This window comes from Thalassophryne amazonica, chromosome 22 (genome assembly GCF_902500255.1).
Source record: "Thalassophryne amazonica chromosome 22, fThaAma1.1, whole genome shotgun sequence".
In the NCBI taxonomy this organism is placed as follows: Eukaryota; Metazoa; Chordata; class Actinopteri; order Batrachoidiformes; family Batrachoididae; genus Thalassophryne; species Thalassophryne amazonica.
In genome coordinates this window covers 18,502,732-18,527,813 of record NC_047124.1, presented here as the reverse complement: position 1 = coordinate 18,527,813, position 25,082 = coordinate 18,502,732, and the positions used below count along the sequence as shown (strand labels likewise).

Genomic DNA, 25,082 nt, shown 5'->3' with positions numbered 1-25,082 from the left:
GGAGACATCAGAAAATGATTCAATAATCTTCCACCAAACACACCCTAAAACTCAGATAAATCACTCTGCAAGTTATAGTAACCTGCAAGTAACCACAACAATCATGCTTATGGTTTGCTGGGAATGGTTACCAATCACTGGTTAAATGGAAAACAGCATAATTTGGTTGGTTGGTTGGTTGGTTTTTGAGTTGGGGGAGCAATTTATGTAGGGTTTTGATTTGTAAATTCAACATCAACAAAGACTGCAAAGCATTTTTCCTTATTTAATTTACTTAATAGTAGTCACATTTTATGTCCCTACATAACAAAATATAATAATTATATAATGTCCTAATATATACATGCAACATTTGACAAAGAAAGCTCAGAAAAGCACTTTTACGAAACAAGAATGTTTGTTTATTCATATTTTATACCCCTATATGCATCATAAATATTCATTAAATATAAATTAATTATTCCCTATTATTTAAACATTCACTACAATGGGAAGAAATACATCAAATAGAACTTGCCTGAGCTCAAGATTATACATAAGGAATATTACAATAAATGCAAACCATATGTCAAGCTTACTGATCGTCTACCAGAGATATCAAGTAACGAAGTACAAATACTTCGTTACTGTACTTAAGTACACTTTTTAGGTATCTATACTTTACTTTTTTCAAGGTTACTTTATACTTTTACGAGGTCTATTAGATAATAAACCGACCCTTTTATTATTTTTTTTTAACTATATGGATTTGAATGACGTGCGATTACACCAATCATGCTTGAACCCTCGTGCGCATGCGTGAGTTTTTTCATGCGTGTCGGTGACGTGATTTCCCTGTGGGCATGCCTTGAGTGAGATGTGGTCCCGCCCTCTCGGCTGAATTCCTTTGTTTCACACGCTGCTCCAGACGGCGCGCGTTGCTTTATCAAAATTTTTTCTGGACCTGTTAGGAATATCCGAGTGGACACTATTCGAGAAATTAAGCTGGTTTTCGGTGAAAAGTTTAACGGCTGATGAGAGATTATGGGGTGTTTCTGTCGCTGTAAGGACTTCCCACAGAGCAGGACGTCGTGCAGCGCCTCCAGGCGCCGTCGTCGGCCTATTTCGACCTGAAAACATCCTAATTTAAGGCTTAATTCACCCAGGACGTCGTGAGAGAACAGAGAAGATTCAGAAGAGGCCGGCATGAGGACTTTATGCGGACATTCCACTGTTTAAGGACATTTTTTAATGAAAGACATGCGCGCAAATTCGCTGAGTCGTTTCCGTGACGACTCGGCATATCTGTGTGCGCCGCGACAGGAAAAACACCTCCGTGTTGAAAACCATTTGTAAAATTCAGGTGGCTTTTGATGGCTTTCAACAAGTGAGTAACTGAGAAATTGTTTAACAGCTTGGGCATGTTCCAACTTGCCCGTTAAGGTTTCCAACGGAGGTGTTTTTCCTGTCGCGACCCCCCGCGGTCGGGTCCGGCCCGACATGCGACTCTGCCCGCACGTTCTTTCATTACAAAATGTCCGTTAACAATGGAATGTCCAAATAAACTCCTCATGCCGACTTCTTCTGAAAGTTCTCTGTTCTCTGACGACTTCCTGGATCAACAGAGCCTGAAATGTGGAAGTTTTCAACTTGAAACGGCAAGACGCTGCCGCCTCGAAGCGCAGGGCGCCGTGGGCCGTCCTTACGGCAACACTACCAGACCAAAATCTCTCATCAGCCATTAAAATTTTTACCGAAAACCAGCTGAATTTATCGAATGGTGTCCACTCAGTTGTGCCTTACAGTTTTGAAAAAAATGTCGCGGCTCGTCTTTAGTCTTCTCAGGATGTCGTCGTTTAGATAACACAAACTAATTGCAAGTGATATGCTAGAAAATGACACAACACTTTAGAATAATTCAGCCTTAAGCAAGATAAAATGCACAGAGTTTTTAAGTTTATTTAAGCCTTCGACACAAAGCTTAGACAAACTGAGTCCTCTAGAGAGACTGAATATGACAACCGCGCTCGTCTATTTATTGGAGACCCGCGGGCATCGCTCCTCCTTCGACTTTTTTATTTATTTCATTCCCAAGACATGGTTTTCTATTGGAAGCGTCCTCTAGTGAACCCTAAGCAGGTGTTAGGCCATTATTTCAATGTGACAAATGCTCCCATTAAAACATGAAGGATTTACAACTGATTTTTTTAAAAGACCTTCAGCCACAGGTGCAGCTGGCCTGAGGCCCCCTCCGCACGTGGCCTCAGCCACACGTGCAGCTGGCCTGAGGCCCCCGCACGTGGCCTGCGGGAAAGCACCTAAAAGGCCTTGGAAAGCCCCTGACAGACTAAATGACTAATAGAGCCCTTTTTTTGGGTTGAACACCTGCTAGTTCAACCAGAGGACATACAGTTCGGATCAGGACACTTGATAGTTCATCACAGTTCAAATATGGACCTAAAAATTCTTCTACAGTCCCTCCTCTGGGACTCGAAAGAGTCCCATTACATCAACTATACTCTTGGGTTGTTTACTGACAAGACATCCTCATTTGTGCATTGCAATAAAAAAGAAAAACACATCACTCGAGTTACTGATAACTCTGGTGCGGATATGAATATCAGTGATACTTCACACGGTAAATATATTGCAGTGCAGGTGAACCTACATACTAAGGCACAAGGTGAGCAATTAGCTGGATTATATCAACACAAGGTGACATTCAAACATTGAGTTTTGGTGTAATTCAAGGCACTTAAAATGGCCACATAAAACAAGTTACATCAACCTCTTAATCATGGCAAAGTAAAGGCTTCACATTGACATCAGTGCAACCAATCATCTTCTGGCATCTATTGACTCACTCAACCAGAGGCTCCAACCCATTATACTTGGTTCTACATATTATTTTGTTAAAGCGTCACACATTTATTATTTAAATGCATCAAATAACCCCTACGTTACCACTATTTAGTCAACCAATCAAGAAACTATTCTAAGGTTAGCGCAGCTATGTCTAGTTAAATGATAAACACAATAAATGGTTTCCCTTCATGTCCGTCCTTAAGTCATTTGCCTTAGTCAATCATATAATGGTTTTCATTATAGGCCATTTCTCAACATTCTCCACTTTGTTTTTCTTCTTTTTCAGCTTGTTTTCTAATGCCCTTTTTGGCCAGACGCCAAATTTAGGCGATGCATGTCTCTTGAGGCATGCTATAATTTAAGAAAAAGGGGTCCCTATGGTGCATTTTTACTACTAAATCTACAAACACGCCGTGTAAGGGTCCCCTTTTTATAACTTTGCAATGTGATATCTATGTGTATGCATTTAGCTTTATCTGTGTTACGCAGATGATGGTAAGGACAGACGTTTACCCAACTTTCGTTACTAACATATATCCTTCTTTGTTTTTAGTTACACTCAGATTTCTGAAACCAGTCCGCAATTCAAACTCAAGAACCAAGATCATAGTCCGTGTTCAGTGCCATTACGTCAGTCCGCGCTCCTCAGCATTTACTCAGCATCTGAAGTTTTGGGAGAAGTTGGGGAACATGGGGAGGTTGGCCTTTCAGGGGTAGTGGGGGAAGGATCAGGAATTCTGGCTTTCAGACAGTCGTGCAGTTCTCTGATGGATCTTTCCAGCTCCTTGTGCTGCTTGGCCAGGTTGTACAGGGCCCCCAGAGAATTCTTGCCCACATTCAGGGTGGTGGTGGCCAGCCCTAGCTGTTCCCTTTCCATATGCTCCATCATGCAGGCTAGCATGTCCATACTAGACTGAAGACCACACAGTTGAGTATGGAGGCCCTCCTGAGCACAAGAGATGTTGGCATTGTCACGGTGTATCCTGAACAGGTATGCAGCTGTCTGACTTAGTTGTGGCATGATTTCCTCAAATAGCTCATGGGGAATGTGATTTGTGAGGGGCAGGAGCTGCTCCAAGGTTTTTGGAACAGACTCTTGTGGAAGACGAAGCTCTCGAACCAAGATTGCCATGTCCTGTGGGGTGACCATGACCAGATTAAGGTTGTGCAGTCCAGGGGACAGGAAGTACAAGGGGGAAGGCATTTCGTGTGTGGGGGGAGTATTGTTGATGTCGCACAGGCAAGTGGTTGGGACACTCTGGGCATTTAGTAGCCTGTACAAAGCTCCCCTCTGTCCTGGTGGGTGAGTTCGGCTAAGGTCTACCCCTGCTGATCCTCCTCCAGAGGTACTGGGCTGATCAGAATATCTCTCCTGCCTTGGGGGTGGAAAGCTGGGGACAGGTCCTAGCAGTGAATTGGGTCTAGGATGCACTCGGGCGGTTGCTGCATATGGCCGACCTTGGCTGCCTCCCCTGGAGGGTATCGTTGCCCCTGGCACATGTGACTGTCTCCATGGCATCTGCGGAAGGGGTGTGTTCCTGAGTCCAAAGGGTCCTTCAGGTGATGGTGGAGTCCTCGGGCCGACTCTTGCTGCAGGCAGATTCTGTGAAGCCGTCATCGCCAGGTGCTGGAACGATGAAGATCCTTCTGTTGCCAACTGGTTTAGCTGCTGGATGGAAGGCGGCTGTGGCGACCAATCATGTCTCGACCATCCCTCCTGCATATCCTCTTCTCCAAACAGTTCTGAGAGTCCAATCAGACTTGATAGAGGCAGATCAGGCATAGGTCCCTGATCAGGGGAGTCTGGTCTCTCAGCCATACTCCTGTGTCCTAGTAATATACATATACGTTCATTATTACAGCTCCATGTCATTCTTTCAGATATTGTCTATCCTATCCCTCATTTTTGTGGGTGCATGTGTGTGAATGTAAATGTGCGTGCATGTCTTCTTCCTCGTCTACAATATCACCAAGCACGGTCCATCCCAGTCCTCCCTATCTGGGGTGTACGCCACAATATTAGGGAGCTGGGGGCTGTCGGGGAGGATAATTGGTATTTCATCCATTTCCATATATTCTGGTTCTCTGTCTGTTTCGTTTGTGCTTTCTTCTAGGGCTCGGATGGCTAGCAGTGGGAGCTGTCCTACTGTGGATGAAATCAATTTATTGACCAGAAATTTTATCAAGGGAATACCACAACATATTACCAGCAAGACCGCCACCCCTGTTAGTGCCAAGATTACACCTATCTGGTACAACCAGTCTTTCCATGATATCCACCCTCTCCTTAGAGTCCCAAACAGTGAAAACAGTGGGCCAATATTCATTCCATTCCCTACAATGTATCCAGAATCGTCAGTTTCATTTCTCCCTCCTATGGAGTTACTTAACAGTTCCTGTTGCATCTCCTCAAGTGTGATTAAGAGCTCTGTCAAATTTCCGTCTTCCCCTGTACGCATGGGAATAGCTGTGCAACATTCGGTGGCTTTGATCATAATACAAACTCCTTGTTCATCAGCCATCATCATCTCAATAGCTAATCTATTTTGCATTGTCATTAGCGAGGTGGCGTGCAGTTGTTCGGTTAAGGCTCCTACTGCTGCCAATGTCCAGTTCAGGTATCTTTGTTGATTATACCACAAGTAATTAATCCACTGCACCTCCTGGAACCTAGAACGGATTTTTGGAGTAACCCCGAACAGAGCCAATGCCCATCCCCATTTATCCGCATCTTCATCTGCTTTAACTCTGCTACTGTCTATGGCTTCTAACTGTCGGGGTATCCCTTCTGGTATCCCGTTTCTTACTGTGATGTTGTAGTCTGTTTTAAACGTCATTATTCCTCTTTTCTTACGAAGTTTCTGTGGCATGGGTTGTATTGAATTTGGCATTTCAATTACTGTTATAGCTCCTGTGAGCATCACAGGAGCACAAAGGCCCTTCCAATTAGGGGACAGCGATGACAGGAGTTTCCTTCTTTGTCCGCATATCCAAAAGATGTCAGCTAAGGGTACCGTTCCCTTAGCTAAATTTGGAGTAGATACCCATGAAGCATGGGTGAGATTCAGTCCAATTACCGACCCCCCTGTGGCCGGTACTATTTGTTCACACTGTATGCCTGCTGCTGGCAGGGTGTGACAGACGGTAATGTTCCATGCTGTTTTGGCCGGTTTGTATTCTTGCTGCTTTTGCATACACTGTATGTGGTGTTTTGGCTGGGTCGTCCCTACCTGCCAATCGCTTATGTATTGTGCTACTAAGCCTTTAGCTATACAGAATGGGTGTATCATCCCTTTCTCTATTTTAATCATAGGTGGAACGGTTCCTTCTGTACTTAGGGGCACTGGACAAAGTTTACTGTCGGCAGCATATTTTTCATCACCTACTGCCATTTTCATAATACATTGTGTATAGCATTCTGCTTGGTCTGAGTTATGTTGGGGACTCCTATAACAGTTGTTGATATCAGGTAGGGGTTTAGCCTGAGGTATCACACCTTTCCGGTGACAGGCTATGCAAGGCTTTTCACTGATCTGCCTAGCCGAAAATTTCAACCATTGGTAAAATAAATTGGTCTTCAACCCTTGTGTGCGGGCTAGGTCTGTACTGGGATCCCATCTCCCTAAGTGACTGCTTGTTTCTAGGCTTCTAATTGTCCTCTTTTTCCTTGGTTTGATTTTTACCCATTTTGTGGCTTCATGTACTGTAACAGTTACGTCTTGCTTGGTTTCCCTGCATCCTCTTTTATCACAAATTACCTCTATGTTGAGTGTTCCCTCCTCTTCACATTTGATGCTAATGGCTTCGCCTAATATGTAATCCCCCAGCTTTCCCTGTATTCCTATGTTCTTGTAGGCTTTTGATTTAATGTATACCAAATTATATGTTTTTCCTGTGTTTAGAATGCCTTGTTTAGCTGCTATTGCGGCCATGGCCACGGCACAGTCCGTTGTATGTTTTGGATGTCTATTTTCTCCCATACTGACCACCAGTAGTATTGTCAATCCCTTGAATAATTCCTTAATCATTGCTCTGATGACTGTTGAGATGTGCTACTAGATGTGCTACTAAGTGAGCCGTCACTAGATGAGCTGTCACTAGGGATGTGTGGTGTATCTGTGCTTTGTCTGGGTTGTACTTCCTGCGGTTCTTCTGTCGGTAAATCTACTGAGTTGCTGTCCGAGTCTGATGTCTCCTGTGGCCTGTCTATCTGTCGGTCTGTATTTCTGTCTGTCTGTTGGCCTACGTGTCCAGTTGTCTCTGAGTCTGCATCTGAGTCTGTCGCTGCTCTATCTGGCAGGGATCCACTACTCTCTGAAGCTGTGCGTCGTCTTTGTTCAATCAGTCTCTGTGAGCGCCTTGGCCGGTGTTCGCCTGGCTGCAGGGAGGCGTGGCCTTCCCTCGGTGCTTCTTCTGGCTGCAGGGAGGCGTGGCCGTCCCTCGGTGCTGCTGTAGGGTCTCTGGCTTCTCCTGCTTCCCCCCTTGGCCCGGCGGCTCTGCCAAGACGAGCTTGCCGAGGCCGCAGGGGCGCTGGGCCACCAACCCTACAGCAGTGGTTTAAATGAAACCAAGTGTCCTTACCGTCTACTTTGACTGCTGTACGTGAGGCAAGAATAACTTTAAAAGGACCTTCTCGGCGGGGCCTGTCCCACTTCTTTTTGAACACCTTGACGTAAACCAGATCACCAGGCTGGATGCTCTGATTTTCGAGTGGAATCTCTGCTTCTCTGTCTTCTGTAGCACCTTTGACCTGCAAAAAGATAGTTTTGTGTATTTGGGTTAACTGTCTCAGATAATTATGCCATTCGTCTTGTAGCTGCTCCAGCGATGGTCCTTCGTAGGGTCCTCTCAGGTATGGAATAGGCATCGGCCGACCTGTAAGAGCTTCAAATGGTGTCAAATGGGTTAGTCGGTTAGTTTGTGAGCGCATTGACAATAAAGCAAGCGGCAACGCATCCAGCCAGGTTAGTTTGCCATTGCTGTCTGCTATGATTTTTGCTAGTTTGTTCTTTAAAATGCCATTAGCCCGTTCCACCGCCCCATTTGATTGGGGGTGATAAACACACCCAAACTTCTGTTTGATACCCAATTGTTTGAATGTTTCTTGTGTAACCTTGGCTACAAAAGCCCTACCGTTGTCAGATGAGATAGTATCTGGAATGCCAAATCTTGGAAAGACATCTCGGCACAAGAATTTGGCTACCGTTTTATGGTCTTGATTTGCAGAGGCTACTGCCTCAATCCATCAGCTGAATCTGCATATCACTACCAAAACATATCTCATTCGTTTAACTCGATTTTCAGCTCCCATGTCTATGAAATCCATCATAAGATGTCTGAATGGCCCATCAGGGACCGGAATGTGGGCTAAAGGGGCTGTGAATGATTTCCGGACATTGTACTGTGCACATACCTCACACTCATTCAACAAACGGTCCACTGTTGCTGCCATATATGGTGACCACCAGACAGCTTTTAGTTTGTTCATAATTTGGACTCGCGAACAATGATCGGGTCCGTGGGCCCAAATGATTGCATGTCGTAATAAATTGGTGGGTAACACAAAATGTCCATGACTACTGCGCCACAGCTTGTCCGCTGGCCCCTGACTGCGTGTCTCAATAGCGCCTCGTTTAACCCACATTCGTTTTTCTTCTCCACTGGCCCTACTTTGAGCCACTATCAGTGCGTCAAGTGAAACCAGTGGGGCACAATCTTGGATGGTTAGCAGGGGAAACATATTTTCTCCTTGTGCTCCTTTGCGCGCTGCGTCATCTGCTAGGTTGTTACCTTGAGCTATGATGTTATTATTCTTTTGATGACCTGCACATTTAATGATGGCTACCTCAGACGGTAATTGGAGAGCTTGTAACAGTTGGGAAATCGCTTCTCCATGAGTGACAGGGGTGCCATCTGCTCTCAGGAATCCCCTTTGTTTCCAAATGTTTGCATGTACATGACATACGCCATAAGCGTAGGCTGAGTCTGTGTAGATATTAACACGTTGATCTTTAGCTATCTGGCAAGCCATAGTTAAGGCTTTGATTTCTGCCAGTTGGGCTGAACAAGGCTGATCAATTCCTTGGGACTCCAGTAATTCAAAGGTCTCGCCATCCGTGTTTAGTTTAACAATCCCCATACCCGCATGCAATCCCGCGGCATCCCGAAAGCATGAGCCATCCACGAACAGGGTTAGATCTGCATCTATGGCGTGATTATACAAATGTTCTCTGGCTCTCAAAAATTTCTCTGTCTCTGCCACACAGTTATGTGGAGTACCATCTAACGGTGTGGTCAATTTGGTGGCGGGATTCACCGTGTGACAACGTTGTATTGTTATTTCTGGAGCGGACAACACAACTTCATATCCAGTGCGTCTAGCTTGTGTTAAGACAAAACGTTGACTGGTTAGCAGGGCATGTAACTGATGCGACGTGTACAACGTTACTGCATGTCCCATGATTATGGATGATGCTTTTTGAAATGCAAAGGCAGCTGCTGCTAGACCCTGATAGCATGGTGGCAATCCTGTTTCAATGTTGTCAAGCTTTGTACTATAATAGGCCAATGGTTGTTTTCCTTCATTTGTTTCCTGCATTAGTACAGCACAAGCATATCCAGTTTTTTCAGTAACATACAAATGGAAAGGTTTCCCATAATCTGGGTTACCTAACGCGGGAGCAGATTGCATGTCTGTTTTTAGGGCCTCAAAAGCTCCCGTTGCCTGATCTGTCCAGACGAGGAGAGCTGCATTGCTTGTTTGCCCCACTGCTCTAATCATGGCACGCAAAGGTGCAGTTTTTATAGCATAATCACAAATCCACGGCCGACTGTACCCTGCCATCCCAAGGAATGAAAGCATCTGTCCCACTGTTTGGGGTTTGGGAGCCTTGATTATAGCCTCCACTTGGCTTGGGGCTATACATCGCGTGGTCCCACACAACTGTCTTCCCAAGTATTCTACTTGTTGTTTGCAGAACTGCAATTTGTCCTTACTTACTTTATGACCTCCATCTGCCAATGCATGCAATACAATTAATGAATCTTTTTCACACTGTTCTTGAGTCTCTGATGCAATAAGGAGATCATCCATATATTGCACCAATGTACTGGGTATATCAAGGTGTTGTAAATCTTCAGCCAGGACTTTGTTAAAGATGGCTGGGGACAGGTTCAGTCCCTGAGGTAGCCGTGTATACGTTAGCTGTTGTCCCAGAAATGTGAATGCAAACAAATGTTGTGAGTCTGGGTGCACAGGCACACTGAAATAGGCTGAACACAGATCGATTACCGTGTACCATTTTGCTCCAGCAGGGATGCTTGATAGTATAGTATGCGGATCAGGTACTATAGGTGCATCCATTTCTATTATTGCATTGATAGGACGCAGATCATGTACCAGCCGATACTCTTTGGTATTGTTTTTAGGGATAGGGTAGATAGGAGTATTGCATGGGCTTGCAGTTTTTATTAAAACTCCAGCTGCCATTAGTCCCTTAATTACTGGTTTTATGCCTTCAATAGGCTGAGGTTTTAATGGATACTGCCTTTGGTGAGGCAGTTTTGCTCCCGGTTTCACTTTTATTTTTACTGGTAAGGCTGTTTTTACTAGTCCTACATCCGTTTTGCTTTTGGACCACACCACTGGTGGTATTTGCTCTAACAATTTCTCTTGTTGGGCCGATAACACCATCTGTCCCTCTGGTCTAGGATTGAGCTCCACTTTTTGAGCTATAGCCTCATCATTTACTTTTAAATTAATTCGTATAAACTGCTGGTCTTTTGACAGATGTACTTGTGGACTTTCCATGTTTTGCCATTCTTCAACTTCTGAGGCTGTCTTTACCATTGGACCTAGGTCATGGGATTCGTACTTTTCTGAGACTAAAAGGGTCACATGAGGTGTGGCATTCGGCACTTGATACCATTGTTGTTCAGCTGAAGTTAGCTTGACAGAAGCTGCGGCCCCTTGGGGGCCTAAATAAATTTCTGTGGTGGTTATGTGAAACAGCCGTTGATTCATCAATACATCCCAGCAGCATGCATAGTCAGTTTGTTCTTGTTTGGCATCGAACATCAGGGTGACATGTAAAGGTAAACTAGGTGTATATACTGCTTCATAGTGTTGTTCGGCCCAGGGCTTCCATTTTTCCCATTGCAGTTGAAGATTTGAATTTTCTGGTTGTAACTTCAGCCAGTATACCATGGGTTGCACAGGTCGGACCTTGTTTTCCATGTCCATAAGCACCATAATGTTGGCGAGTGCTTCGTCAGGAAAGTGTATTTGCAGTCCTTGGTGGGTACACACTATCTGGGTTTGTAGCTTACATAAAATGTCTCTTCCCAGCAAATTCACAGGTGTATTTTGTGAGTATAACAGGGGTGCTTCAATTGTTTTTCCTGCAATCGTTACAGGAAGTGGGCGTGTAAAAGGTATTATTTGAGTCTTCCCAGAGAAGCCGATGGTCTTAATTACAGACCCAGAGAGGGGGAGATGAGCGCCCATTTTCCCTATGCAAGAGTATGTTGCCCCTGTATCCACCATGAAAGGGAAATCTCTGTTTTGTATATTAACAGTGACGGTAGGCTCTTCCTTAGGTATCATCGAAATAGCCAATGCCACCGTTTCCCCCTCTGTCTTCTGTAGGCCCCCCTATTGCCAATAGGCAGAGGGTCCAACCCAAGGTCGGGCCGGACAATTTCTCATTCGATGTCCAGGTTGTCCACAGCTCCAACACTCATTAGAGGGTTGATCCCCTATTGGGGGTGTTGGTCCCATAGGCGGTCCCGCTTGACTGTTCCTGGGAGCTGAGTTTTGGAATCTGCTTCCAAATGAAGGTTGGCGAGATCCTCTTCGCCACCCTCCTCTTTGACCTTGAAAGTTCCGTGACTCTCCTCTCCACCCATGACTGTAGGTGGGTCCATTTCCGGGTGTGCCAGTGCTATGGTAGTGATAGTGATGCTCCACTGGTGCTGAGACTTCTCCTGCAGCAGTGCTCCCTGCTGCTCCTTGGGGGCTCTGTGTGGCTGTTACCACAGGTGCCTGTAAGGTGGCAGCAGTGTTTGCCGTAGGGCCTGTGCTTGCCGACTCAGAAGGAACAGGGGTCATCATTGGTGCCTGGGTCTTTGTTTTTTCTTTCTTGACTTTGGTTAGCTCTCCCAACTGCATCTGCACCAATTTTTTCGTCAGGGATTTTGCTGCATCTTCTTCTTTTTGTTTTTCTTTCTTGTAGATTTCAAGATGGTGACAAATATGCTCAGAGTATAAAGCCCAATTCATTTTTGATAGTCCCACAACTCCATCTAGGGCTTTCTGAACCTCATCTGGTAGAGCCTTTTTTACAGTTATTTTAAACAGGATTTCAGTTGCTGGAGAATGGTTCCATGCATTTCTTGTTTCCTCCGCCCATCTCTTCTGGAATCGGTGCAGGAACTTCTTTGGGCACTCTTCAGGTGTCCACTCCTCATCATCCAATTTAGAGGGATCCAAGACCTCAGGGTACTTTCTTCTCAGTCCTTCCCACATGGAGTTTCTATAGCGATTAAAGGGGACTTCATCATGTTGATTTGTGCCCATCATTTGTGTTAGTCCAACCTTTCCTGCTAATTCTTCAGTGTCATGTTTTCCCATGACATGCATTAGCAAGGCTTTTATGTCACCTAAAGACAAGGTTACCCCTGCAGTGCCTTCTTCTAAGGCAGTTATCCATCTCCCAGCTCCTTGGGTGATGTCTGGCAGTCTGTTGGCCAGCCCCACCATGTCTGTCCAGCTCCATGGGGTATACACATGATGACCATTTCTAACCACCAATGGGCATATGAGGTCTTCGTCCTCCTCTTCTTCTGTGCGGACTCTATACTGTCTTCCAGATCGAGTGCGACTGACTGGTTCCAGGCAGTCCATCCAGTCGGTTATATTCTGTTCTAAAGCCGCTATGTCTTTGGCTACACATTGTTGTCTTTGCCTGAGTCGGGCCTCTTTTGCAGTCTCAATGATGATCTCACCAGAAATTTTTCGGGTGGGTGGCTGTATAATGTGATTCCCTTGATTGGGCGTCGATTGTTGTAATATTCTTCTTTCCTCGGCGTCCCTATGTCTTTGTATTCTTTCCTTCGCTAGCCGAAGTTGCTCTGCTAGTTCTTCATTATCTCTTCTGGCCAGATCCAGTGTGTCACAGAAGCTCTTGTGCCACTCTTCGGAGCCTCTATAGCCTGTGAAGGTCCAGTCGGCTGACTTATGGTGGGAGGGGACGGTTTTCAGTGGACCTCGATGTGCAGGCGGAGCCTTCAGGTCTCTCTCTTTATCCTCGTCTGCCTCCGTGTCACTGTTATTTGTGGCCCCCCCCTGCTGGTCGTGGTGTGCGACCACTTACTTTCGGACTTGGAGACCTTGTATGATCCATTTGACAGACTGAGGACCTGTCTCCTTGTGGCTCTCGAGCTTTTAGTGTCAGTGTGAATTTGCCCTCCACATCCATGCCTTGGTCCTCTTCACGAGTTCCTAATACAAATTGTCCAGCTGTCCTTCCCATATCATGACGTTTATATGGGGGTGGCTCTGCTTCCCAGCTCGGTGCACTGGCTTTAGTCTCTTTGGATCTTTCCTCTGTCATTTTTTCTCTTTTCTGCTGTAGCCTCTGTGCTTCCTGCTTGAACAAGGCCAAAACTTCTTTTTCTTCAGTGCGTTTTTTGTTGTTTTTTACGTTCTTCTGCTGATCTTTAATTTATTTTTTCTGTATTTCTACCGCAACTGCTTCACACATCACCGGATCAAATGATCCCACCAAAGGCCATTGCCTGCCCCCATGTGACCTTTTGTGCCACTTTCTCATACATTGGTTGGCCTTAGTGCGTTTTCCTGGATATTTTCTTAGTACTAAGTCTAGCGGGGTACTTTCCCGACCTTGACCTTGAGAGTTACCCATGTAACCCTGACAAACGCTATGTGAGGTGTTTCTATGGTGTTCTGGTAGTCCCTCAGGGGCTGTCCTGATCCAGACCAATAACTTGCTGGCTGTAACACCTGTTTTGTATTTTAAACCCTTAAAAGGATTAAATTTCCAACTGCTATGCCCGTCTTCTTTTTCTTTAACTAAATATGAAAATTTACCTGTTTCCCACCGAACCTTCCTTGGGACCACAGTCAGAGTCAACCTAGGAAACAGTTCTTCACCTGGATCGGTTGGTAGTGTTACTAAATGATTTAATGGTATGCTAAGTTCTTTATTAGGGTCAGCACAAAGCAGCTCCAGCCACGGGGTTAAACCCTGATGCCACAGACGTCTTATCAGCAGCTCCCAATTAATTAGAGGGAATTGTTCTTTCTTTTGCTTCAGATTGATTACCTTAGTAATCTGCCATAATTTCTGATTGATCTCTTGTTCGTCCTGCCAATGTTCTGCTCCTACCCTGTCAAAATAGGTCCTTTCCAGCCAAAAATGTGTCCTGATTCCCTGGGTTTCGATGTCTCCGTCAGTCAAGTAATGTTCTGGGAGTATTATTTCATCATCACTTAAGTCTCCCATCAATGACTGTCCCAAGCATTGATCAGTCTGTCAGCTTTTTCACTATAATCTAAGCTTTATCTCTTTTGATTTATAACCAACTTTATTTATTTAATCCTCTTACAACCCTAACACCTCCTAATGTCTTTGCTCCCGACTTTCTATTTCCCTTCTAATTTAATTTTTTTTTTTTTTTTCTTTAACTTTCTGCTTCTCGTCTTTTTCTGCTATGTTTGTTTATTAGTTTTCTCTCTTTGAAATAATATCTACCTTCTCTGTATTTACATAGCACTCTTCTCCTGTCTTTTTCTTCACTGTCTGTTTCACACTTTCCTCTCTGCCTGTCATGCACCTCCCAAGTCCTCCTGTTGGGTCTAAATACCTCCCCCTCGTACTCTTTCACATTAATCTTGTATGTCAGCCAGCCTGCAAGTTCTCACAGCTTTACACAGATTACTCTCCACTCTCCCACACACCAATCTTCAAAAGCTTTATACACAAAAATTATTAAAAACAACTTTCTATATATCTCTATCTAGACTTCTGCCACTTTTCACTCCGCGGCTTTAAACAACCTTTTTATTCACTTAACACCAATGTGTTCTGTTTAAGCATGTATCTCTTCTTCACGTTAGACAGCTTCTCCGGCGCTGTCAGCAACTTCATATATTACTTTTTTTCAAGCCCTCTTTGAGCGTACAATATTTCATTTACTTCTACGCCTTACCGCACCTCGCGTGCGTATCCTGTGCTTAATATATTATTTTCCACCAGCTCCTTTCTGAGCATACAATATTTCATTTACTTCTACGCCTTACCGCGCCTCGCGTGCGTATCCTGTGCTTAATATATTATTTTCACAAGCTCCTTTCTGAGCATACAATATTTCATTTATTTCTACGCCTTACCGCGCCTCGCGTGCGTATCCTGTGCCTTTCTGCACTTTCTTCTGCCTTTTTTTTTTTTTTTCACTTACTGAGCTCCTCGTGAGCTTAATGTGCCTTTGCACTGAAAATATTCTCTTTTTCTTTTCTTATAAAAAACTCATATTACTGTGTACTTAATTACTTATTCTTCTCCCACGCCCCACAAGCGTGTATTTGGTGCCTTACTGCACTATTTTCTGCTTCATTAATTCTCATGTGTTCTGCACTAACTCTCTATTTATTTTATTATTTTTTTATAGTTTTTCTCTTTTCTTAAAAAATGACGTCCTTTATTGAGCTCTTTTACTTACTGTCAGCTGTGCTTCTTTGCACTTTTCTCTTTAAATCTCTTTATCACGTACGGTATTTCTACTGCGCCCCCTCAGGCGCTTATCTTGTGCTTTCTCTGCACGTATTCTCTTGTTAAACTCTTTTTTCTCACTTATTTCACTTCAGTCTCTGTTAAACTCTTTAAATAACCTTGTATTACCTTGTATCTATTTGTCAGTATACTCCCCTAAATTAACCCCTACAGCGCATGCTATCAGCCGGCACGTTAGTAACGAATTTCAACACCAATTATTCCCCAAGCATCCAGGTTAGTTCTCCACGCACTCTTTCCGCACCAGAGTTCATGAACATTCCTGACCTTTCACTCACATAGACATTCTTTTTCCCGGGAACACACACACCTTCTGAGCATTTTATCTACAAGGCCTGATAATTTTCAATCTTATCTTTTTTTAGTCTCTTATCAATTTTCTTAGTCCAGGTTCTTTTGGGTAAGAGGCAATTAAAAAATATCACCTGTCAACTTGGGCGGAAATCCCGACTCACTCCTCCAGATCGTGCAGAAGTTATAAAAGGTTTCTGCTTACCTTTTAGTCGTGATCACTGTTATTTACGGTCTGGAGGGATGAGCTGGACTGCCCCAGGCTGCCGGAATGCCCCTGGACCCTCCTGAAGCTGGCTCGCCAAGTTCTGTCGCGGCTCGTCTTTAGTCTTCTCAGGATGTCGTCTTTTAGATAACACAAACTAATTGCAAGTGATATGCTAGAAAATGACACAACACTTTAGAATAATTCAGCCTTAAGCAAGATAAAATGCACAGAGTTTTTAAGTTTATTTAAGCCTTCGACACAAAGCTTAGACAAACTGAGTCCTCTAGAGAGACTGAATATGACAACCGCGCTCGTCTATTTATTGGAGACCCGCGGGCATCGCTCCTCCTTCGACTTTTTTATTTATTTCATTCCCAAGACATGGTTTTCTATTGGAAGCGTCCTCTAGTGAACCCTAAGCAGGTGTTAGGCCATTATTTCAATGTGACAAATGCTCCCATTAAAACATGAAGGATTTACAACTGATTTTTTTAAAAGACCTTCAGCCACAGGTGCAGCTGGCCTGAGGCCCCCTCCGCACGTGGCCTCAGCCACACGTGCAGCTGGCCTGAGGCCCCCGCACGTGGCCTGCGGGAAAGCACCTAAAAGGCCTTGGAAAGCCCCTGACAGACTAAATGACTAATAGAGCCCTTTTTTTTGGGTTGAACACCTGCTAGTTCAACCAGAGGACATACAGTTCGGATCAGGACACTTGATAGTTCATCACAGTTCAAATATGGACCTAAAAATTCTTCTACAAAAATTTGATCAAACAAAGCAGCAGTCTCTGAGCCATTCCTAAACAATGAAAAAATCGACGAGAGGGTGGGCCACTCCTCACTCAAAGACTGCCCACAGGCGAATGACGTAACCGACAGGCGTGAAAAAACTCTCGCATGCCCACGAGGGTTCAAGCATGTCTGATGTAATCACACGTGATTCAAATCCATATGGTTTTTGAAAAAAATAATAAGGTCTGTTACTTTTCTAATAGACCTCGTATACTTTAAGTAGGTTTTGGAGCACATACCTTTTCACTTTTACTTGAGTAAAGAGGTCAAGTTGATACTTCAACTTTTACCAGTGTTTTTAAACTGCAGTATCTATACTTCTACTTAAGTAACAAATGTGTGTACTTTTGACACCACTGTCGTCTACAGTGAAAGTGTGACAGAGCTGAATGGGGATTGATCATTACCTTTATGCACAGTTGAGGGTGTGGGTCCACCTTAGCAAATGTTACCTGAAAATTAAATAATGGCATTAGAACTTGAATAAACTTACACATAACAACTTGGACATGTGTAAATATTTAGTTTAAGTGGCTGTGAACACAGTTCTGTCTTTGTGGGATTATGTTTTTTAGGTCAGCGGGATTCACCTTTCAAACAGGCGAGTCTCGGCTACTTTCATGTTTACGGAGACTTCCCTTACGTAATGAAACGTCAGCAGTTTAAGATGCTATAAATATCACTGTTCTATCATCTCAGTTTCCATAAGGGTTTCCCCTCGCTTATGTAAACAGCATCTTTATTGGTTTATCTGTCTTGACTGAGTTAACATCATAACTCAGTATTTTTATGTGCTACCTGGTTAGAAAAATGGGGTCATGTTCTATGACTTGTGAACAAGCTAAAAGTGTGTTCATGTTGCTCTGCACAAATCTTTACTGCGCCAGAACTGTTGCTAATCTGCCTGGCTTCCACTGCTAAACACTAGCATTATATGCACATTATTTGGACTTTATTTTTATTGTGAAAGGGGCAGCTGCATTTTAAAGTGGATATTTCCCCATATAGTTTCTATTTTTAAAACTTTGGTCTCAACAATATGTAGATATATTGGGTGTATGACTAGGAATGAGTGATTTGGTTTTGGATAGGATCAGTCAACCAAGTCAAATTTACAGCACCATGCCAATATATAGGAAAACAGCTAATTTCATGGAAATTAGATCAGACATTTTATTGTTAGTGGAATGACTGTGTAATGCCTGGGTAAGATTCTACAGGCCTGATAACGTTTCCTTTTCTTCTCTACCACACAGCACGTGCGGTCAAAGTTCAACAAATTCGGACTTTCACCGTGGTGTGCTCTGTAGTATGCCTTACTTTGCGCTGCAAAAGACTTTCGCAAAGCGCCACACACGCAATAAAGAAGGCAACTAGCACAAAATATGCAAGTTTGTAATGTGTCAAAACAGCTTAAGAGATCAGTTTTGGGCAGTTACAAAATAACCTCTTTTTGTGCCTTTTGTTAGCCTCACCTCAGAGTGGAATGAGGTTATTGTGATCACCATGTCTATTAGTACAGCAGATAAGTGTAAGAATCATTAAGTTGATGACACAAGCACCAAATTTGGAATAAATACTTCCGAGAAGTCCTGTTTTTCAAAAAAGCCATTAGCGACATTCATTTTTTCATTTGGGGGGGTTATAATGTTGACCCAGCGTTGAGTGTGGAGGAGTGGTTGGGGCCAAGTCTCAGTCTCTGAGAGACCTCCACACGCACACTCAGCCCTGGCTTCCCTCAAGGCTGCGTTCTGAGCCCTCTACTGTACACCTACAAGTGCTCTCCAACACATCCAACCAACTGCATTACAAAATAATATGCAGATGATACCACAGTTTTTGGACTCATGTGCGATGGGGATGAAACAGCGTAGGGCCGAGGTGGAGGAACGGTCGTTTTGGTGCTCAAAGAACAGCCTGACCCTGAATTGTTCATAAGACAAAAAAAAACTCATCATGGACTTCAGTAAGAACAGACAGGGCCACCACCTCCTCCCCTTATAAATGGAGAACAGGTGGAAACTATTCTCCATTTTTGTGTTCTTCAACTTCACCAAACCACCAAACTGTTCTCCAACCACCTTCAGGTTTCTGGGCATCCACATCTCCACAGACCACACCTGGACCTCCAACATCAGGGCTCTGGTTAAGAAGGCTCAGCAGCAACTACACGTCCTGCATGTCTTCAGGAAGAACAACCTGGACGTGAAGCCACTGCTGGCCTTCTATCACTCCTCGGTGGAGAACACACTGACATACTGCCTGGATGTGTGGTACACTGGCTCTACAGCCAAAAACAGATAGGTAGTGCAGAGGGTCGCTGTCCCAAAAGTTTATCAGCTGCCCTCTGCCCAGCCTGGAAAACATCACCTCAACCTGCTGCCATAGGAAAACTAAGGCCATCACAGGAGACCCCTCACACCCTGCCTACCCCCGTTTGACCTGTTGATCTCTGGGAGACGACACTACAGGTCAACAAAGTCCCACACCAGTAGGCTGACAAATGGCTTCTTCCCCTGGGACATACGTATTGCTCATCACCCCCCCCCCCCCCCCCCAAGTGCTTCACAATCACTGCCCTAAATGTTTACAGTCACATTTTAAACTGCACTTTATTCATATATTTTCACATACCTCCTTTTTTTCCACTACTCCATAGTTTACAGTGTGTGTATATATACACTCAACAAAAATATAAACGCAACACTTTTGGTTTTGCTCCCATTTTGTATGAGATGAACTCAAAGATCTAAAACTTTTTCCACATACACAATATCACCATTTTCCTCAAATATTGTTCACAAACCAGTCGAAATCTGTGATAGTGAGCACTTCTCCTTTGCTGAGATAATCCATCCCACCTCACAGGTGTGCCATATCAAGATGCTGTTAGACACCATGATTAGTGCACAGGTGTGCCTTAGACTGCCCACAATAAAAGGCCACTCTGAAAGGTGCAGTTTTATCACACAGCACAATGCCACAGATGTCGCAAGATTTGAGGGAGCGTGCAATTGGCATGCTGACAGCAGGAATGTCAACCAGAGCTGTTGCTCATGTATTGAATGTTCATTTCTCTACCATAAGCCATCTCCAAAGGCATTTCAGAGAATTTGGCAGTACATCCAACCAGCCTCACAACCGCAGACCACGTGTAACCACACCAGCCCAGGACCTCCACATCCAGCATGTTCACCTCCAAGATCGTCTGAGACCAGCCACTCGGACAGCTGCTGAAACAATCGGTTTGCATAACCAAAGAATTTCTGCACAAACTGTCAGAAACCGTATCAGGGAAGCTCATCTGCATGCTCGTCGTCCTCATCGGGGTCTCGACCTGACTCCAGTTCGTCGTCGTAACCGACTTGAGTGGGCAAATGCTCACATTCGCTGGCGTTTGGCACGTTGGAGAGGTGTTCTCTTCACAGATGATGCGAAGGAGATGTGTTGCACTGCATGAGGCATATGGTGGTCACACCAGATACTGACTGGTATCCCCCCCCCCCCCCCAATAAAACAAAACTGCACCTTTCAGAGTGGCCTTTTATTGTGGGCAGTCTAAGGCACACCTGTGCACTAATCATGGTGTCTAATCAGCATCTTGGTATGGCACACCTGTGAGGTGGGATGGATTATCTCAGCAAAGGAGAAGTGCTCATTATCACAGATTTCGACTGGTTTGTGAACAATATTTGAGGGAAATGGTGATATTGTGTATGTGGAAAAAGTTTTAGATCTTTGAGTTCATCTCATACAAAATGGGAGCAAAACCAAAAGTGTTGCGTTTATATTTTTGTTGAGTATATATATATAGTAAAGTCCCTTCGGCTGCTCCCTTGTTTGCACTCGGGGTTGCCACAGCAAATCCAAGGTGGATCTGCATGTTGAACTGGCACAGGTTTTACGCCGATGGCCTTCCTGACGCAACTCCACATTACATGGAGAAATGTGGCAGGGGTGGGATTTGAACCCAGAGCCTTCTGAACTGAAACCAAGCGCATTAACCACTTGGCCACATATATATATATATATATAGTACATATTTCATATTTATACCATTTTTTGTGGTGTATAAGATGTCTTATTTCTTCTATTCTATTCTAAGGTGGCACAATGACTAATCTAGGACACAATCCCAGACGCCCAAAACCTTTTGTTTCCTATTTGCCAGCATGTCACATGTGTTTCAAATCATGTACTTCAGTCATTTGTCACCACGATCATTGTATCAGCTTTCACACCTGAACAATCAACCACTTAACTCTTCTGGTTGCCATAGAGCTATTATGTCAACAAGCCCAGAGCCAATACCTTTTTTCTTTTAGCATCCTGGGAAGCGTGGGGGAGATCCGAGCACACTCCGTTTGCCTTCCTCTGGCACAACGCTACCACAGCGGTAATAGGGCAAAGTGGTTCCCATGACAGTGCCTCCTCTTCTGGGTCAAAGTTTATGCCAGACCACAGCTCCCCAAGACCTACATGGTAATTAAATCAACTGAGGGTCATTACAGAGATAAGTGACTGTTTGCTGCTCCTATACGAAGTGATTGTGAATGCTGCTGTTAATATATAAAGTATAACTCACGATTTTTGAATGGGCAGACCTGAATTCTGGGTGCATCTGTGACAGCAGACCATCCCTGCAAGATACGACTGTTAAAGGTTTGATCCCTGCGTGGAGTTTGATCCCTATTAAAAATGAACTCCTACATGCTTCAAAGCAATGAAAATGTTTACCTCGATACAGAGACAGGGCAAAGGTCTGGAATAGGGAAGAGTGACATTCTTCACGGGTTCCTCTTTCCTTATCTGAAGAGTAAATAAAAGATTTGAAACATATTCATCTGAAATGGCTATGGGTTATCTCACTCCATCTTACGGGAAATTGCCATTGTACGGGAAATTGTTACATTTGTTTCGAAAGATGTCTGGAAGTTTAGACGTTGCTTCTTTCAAAAGGACTCTTCGACTGATAACGGAGGGGGAAAAAAAATCCCAATCAGGACTGTCGAGTATAAATTTGACAATTTGGACGTGGCATAAAGCTCAGCACGGTGCAAGCGTCATTGCTAATTTCTAATTAGCACAGCTGTCGTTTTCATTCCCAGGACGCAAATTGTTTAAGTAGAAAGTGTACGAAATATTGCTATCATGCCTATTTGACCTAATCGGATCCACTTAAGGGGACTAAACAACACTTACAACCCACCGTCGGTGTACTATTGCCTACGCAAGGTGTAGTGGCAGCTAGGTGTGGGTCAATGAAGGTTTACAAGGTGTCAAAATTTTAAAATGCTCTAATCATATCAAACATTATAACAAATTATTTGTCTGATCATAAAGATTCCAAAAAGATATAGTTTGGACTATCTATGACTTAATGTTATGGAGTAAAAACCGCAAAACTGGTGACATGTCAATTTCAGTTGGTAAAGGGGTCAAAAGTTAAGGTTTTCCAATTTTGTTAAAAGCAACGCAAATTATTGGTTGAGCTAATAAGATTAATAATAAGGGATGGGAATAAAGAGGTCAGAGGAGAAGGAGGTGTTGTTCCTCACCAGAAAAGCTTTCACATCTGTCACCCACCAAGTCGGCCGTTGTAATAGTAAAGCACCAGGTCCAAGCACACGTGGCCCTTCCCACTCAATACACATTGTGTCCAAAAAAATGTCCAAATACACATCAATCTAACTATAGGGGTATTTATTTACTGACCTTACTCACTAGACTTACTCACTAGTTTGTCATTTCAAGCATAAAAGACCACATTGACTTCCAATCATTTACGCGGATGATCAGAATTCACATCAAATCGAGACTTAGATTTTGATTTTTGTAGTTTGGATTTTGCTCCTTGAATGTTGTTCATATTTATCAGTGGACAGCAGGGACTAACCAGTGTGTGGACCCCTGTCCCCATACAGATGAAGTGTTTGTGGCACAGACGGACGTGGTAGTCCTCGTCTTCCAGCATGTCTGACACGCTGACACTCAGTGTCTTCATCTCTGGATTTACATCATACGAAAGTCTTCCAGCTGAAAGACAAATCAGAAGCATTTGACAGTTTAATTCTGGCATACGGTCTGGTCCATAAGTATTTGGACAGTGGCCGGCTCTGCACACCACGATGGAGTTGCAATGCAGACTTTTAGATAATTTAAGAGGTTTAACAAAAATATCACATTATTATGTTATGCTGAAGAAATAATCTGGATTGAAATGAAATTAAACTAATATAATAAATTGGATACATGGACATGGATTGAAATGAAATTAAACTAATATAATAAATTGGATACATGGACATTCTCAAGCCAATCACCAATAATACAATAAGTATAGCAAATCTGATTGGAGTAGGCAGTTCATGAAAACCGAAGAAGGAATCTGGTGAAGTACGCCACCAAGACACCCATAACAACTCTGAGGGAGTTATAGAGGTCTGTGGCTGTGCATGTTGCATCACCAGCCATCGCTTCACAAGAGAAGTGGATCAAATCTAGGTTTGAGTGTCCCATATTCCCCCTGGCAAACTGGAGCTGAAATTTCACATCTACTTTTTTCAGAAAACTTTTTTCTTTTCTGTTCCACTCCAACGTTTTGCACTATGCCGGTTCTCCAATCACAGCCAGTTCAGAGTCATCATGGGTGTCTTGGTGGGTTCTTTCACTCATTCATGTAGTCACTCAGTTTTTGAGAAATGTAGCACAGCGTACATTCTGCCAGGCAGACTTAGATTTCAAGCTTTTATTCAGATTCACCTCATCAGTAACTGCTGAATCTCTAATAGGAAGCAGCTGGTCCCCCTTTTTGTCATCAACTCATAACCAAAAGGAAATTTACATGTCACTTTAAAATGTCAGTTACAATTCACCTCTCTGTTACTTGCAGTTGCTGGCATGAAACACTACCTCTTCCATCCAAGCTCCAGTTGGTCCCTGTCTGATGCCTGGGATAGGTTCCGCCCCTGCCTTCTTCCAGTGGCAGGATTCAAGCTCAATGTACACCTTCACTGTCATGACCAAGATGTCCCCCAAAGGCTGTTCTAACATTCTGTACAATATCACATAAGGTTAAATATTTAACAGGTTCTACTCTCCTGAGTCTTAATAGTAGAACTGCCTACTCCAGACAGATTTACCATTCAGTGACATATTGTTTGTATTTCTTAATGAGTGATGAAAATGAAATCCACGACTGACTTGGAAATGTTCATGTATCCATCCCTTGACCGATGTCTAGAAAAGTGGCTCTAAAACTAAGAATCTTCATGCTTCAACTTCATTGCAGTGGTACAGAGACAAAACCATAAAGAAAGTCACTGTCCAAATACTTATAGACCAGACTGTACACAAAATATCAGTTAATAAAGGAGCTACATTATATAATGTAATATTGCTGCATTTCCGAGATCACTTACTGATGCATTGGGGGACATGCTTTTGGAAGTCTTCATTACTGCAGTCTGTGGGGAAAACAGTAAAATATCAAACACACCTATGGAAAGAACAAATACACTTGATTGCACGTGTGTGGAAGCAGATGTGTACTCACCTGGAGCTTCATAGATGTTGGTCAGAGATTTGGCGCCGCAGTAACTTGGTTCGGTTTTTATCGTTACTACCACTTGCTGAGTTGGCGAAATGACAGAACAGCCGCTCTCAGCTTCCACCTTTACAGGTAAAAAAAAAAAGGGTCAAAAAGCACAAGATGTCATGGTTTAAGTCATATTTCTGCAAAGCTATCTGCAATTGTGAAGACTACAATTGGAACTGGCGCGTTTCTGGTTATTATCCATTTAAATTACTCTGTAATAGTACCCATGGGCATAAATACAATAAAGGCTATGTCAATCTGACATTTGAACCCAATGACCTTAATCTCTGGCTGACCTTTTCAGAAAATTCTGGAAACTTGTACATGTATGCATGTGCTACATTTGACCCAAACAGTTGAGTTGAAAATCAAAATGGATGAATGGCAGTATAGGGGTCAACCTTCAAAGACATACTAAGTTTGGTAGAAATCACAAAAGGACCTGAGAGGAATAGGCCAACAAACAGACAGGACCTTGGCCCTAATGACTTACCTTTGGCAGATTTGACCTTTCTTGACAATTCTGGAGCCCACCATCA

The 25,082-nt window shown here is 43.6% G+C and overlaps 1 protein-coding gene and 1 long non-coding RNA gene across 2 annotated transcripts in view; both read right to left on the bottom strand.

Moving 5' to 3' along the window:
- The window catches only part of LOC117504367, a 251,091-nt gene that overhangs the window by 11,055 nt on the left and 214,954 nt on the right, over positions 1–25,082 (bottom strand). The window lies entirely within an intron of this gene.
- Positions 1–25,082, bottom strand: part of il17rel (interleukin 17 receptor E-like) — a 41,930-nt gene that overhangs the window by 5,511 nt on the left and 11,337 nt on the right. The window contains exons 5-11 of the mRNA XM_034163823.1: positions 24,502–24,619; positions 24,368–24,412; positions 22,843–22,982; positions 21,684–21,755; positions 21,532–21,586; positions 21,258–21,421; positions 17,354–17,398 (exon numbers count right to left, since the gene is read on the bottom strand). Coding sequence (XP_034019714.1) covers positions 17,354–17,398; positions 21,258–21,421; positions 21,532–21,586; positions 21,684–21,755; positions 22,843–22,982; positions 24,368–24,412; positions 24,502–24,619 — 639 coding nt within the window. The remainder of the gene's footprint in view (positions 1–17,353; positions 17,399–21,257; positions 21,422–21,531; positions 21,587–21,683; positions 21,756–22,842; positions 22,983–24,367; positions 24,413–24,501; positions 24,620–25,082) is intronic.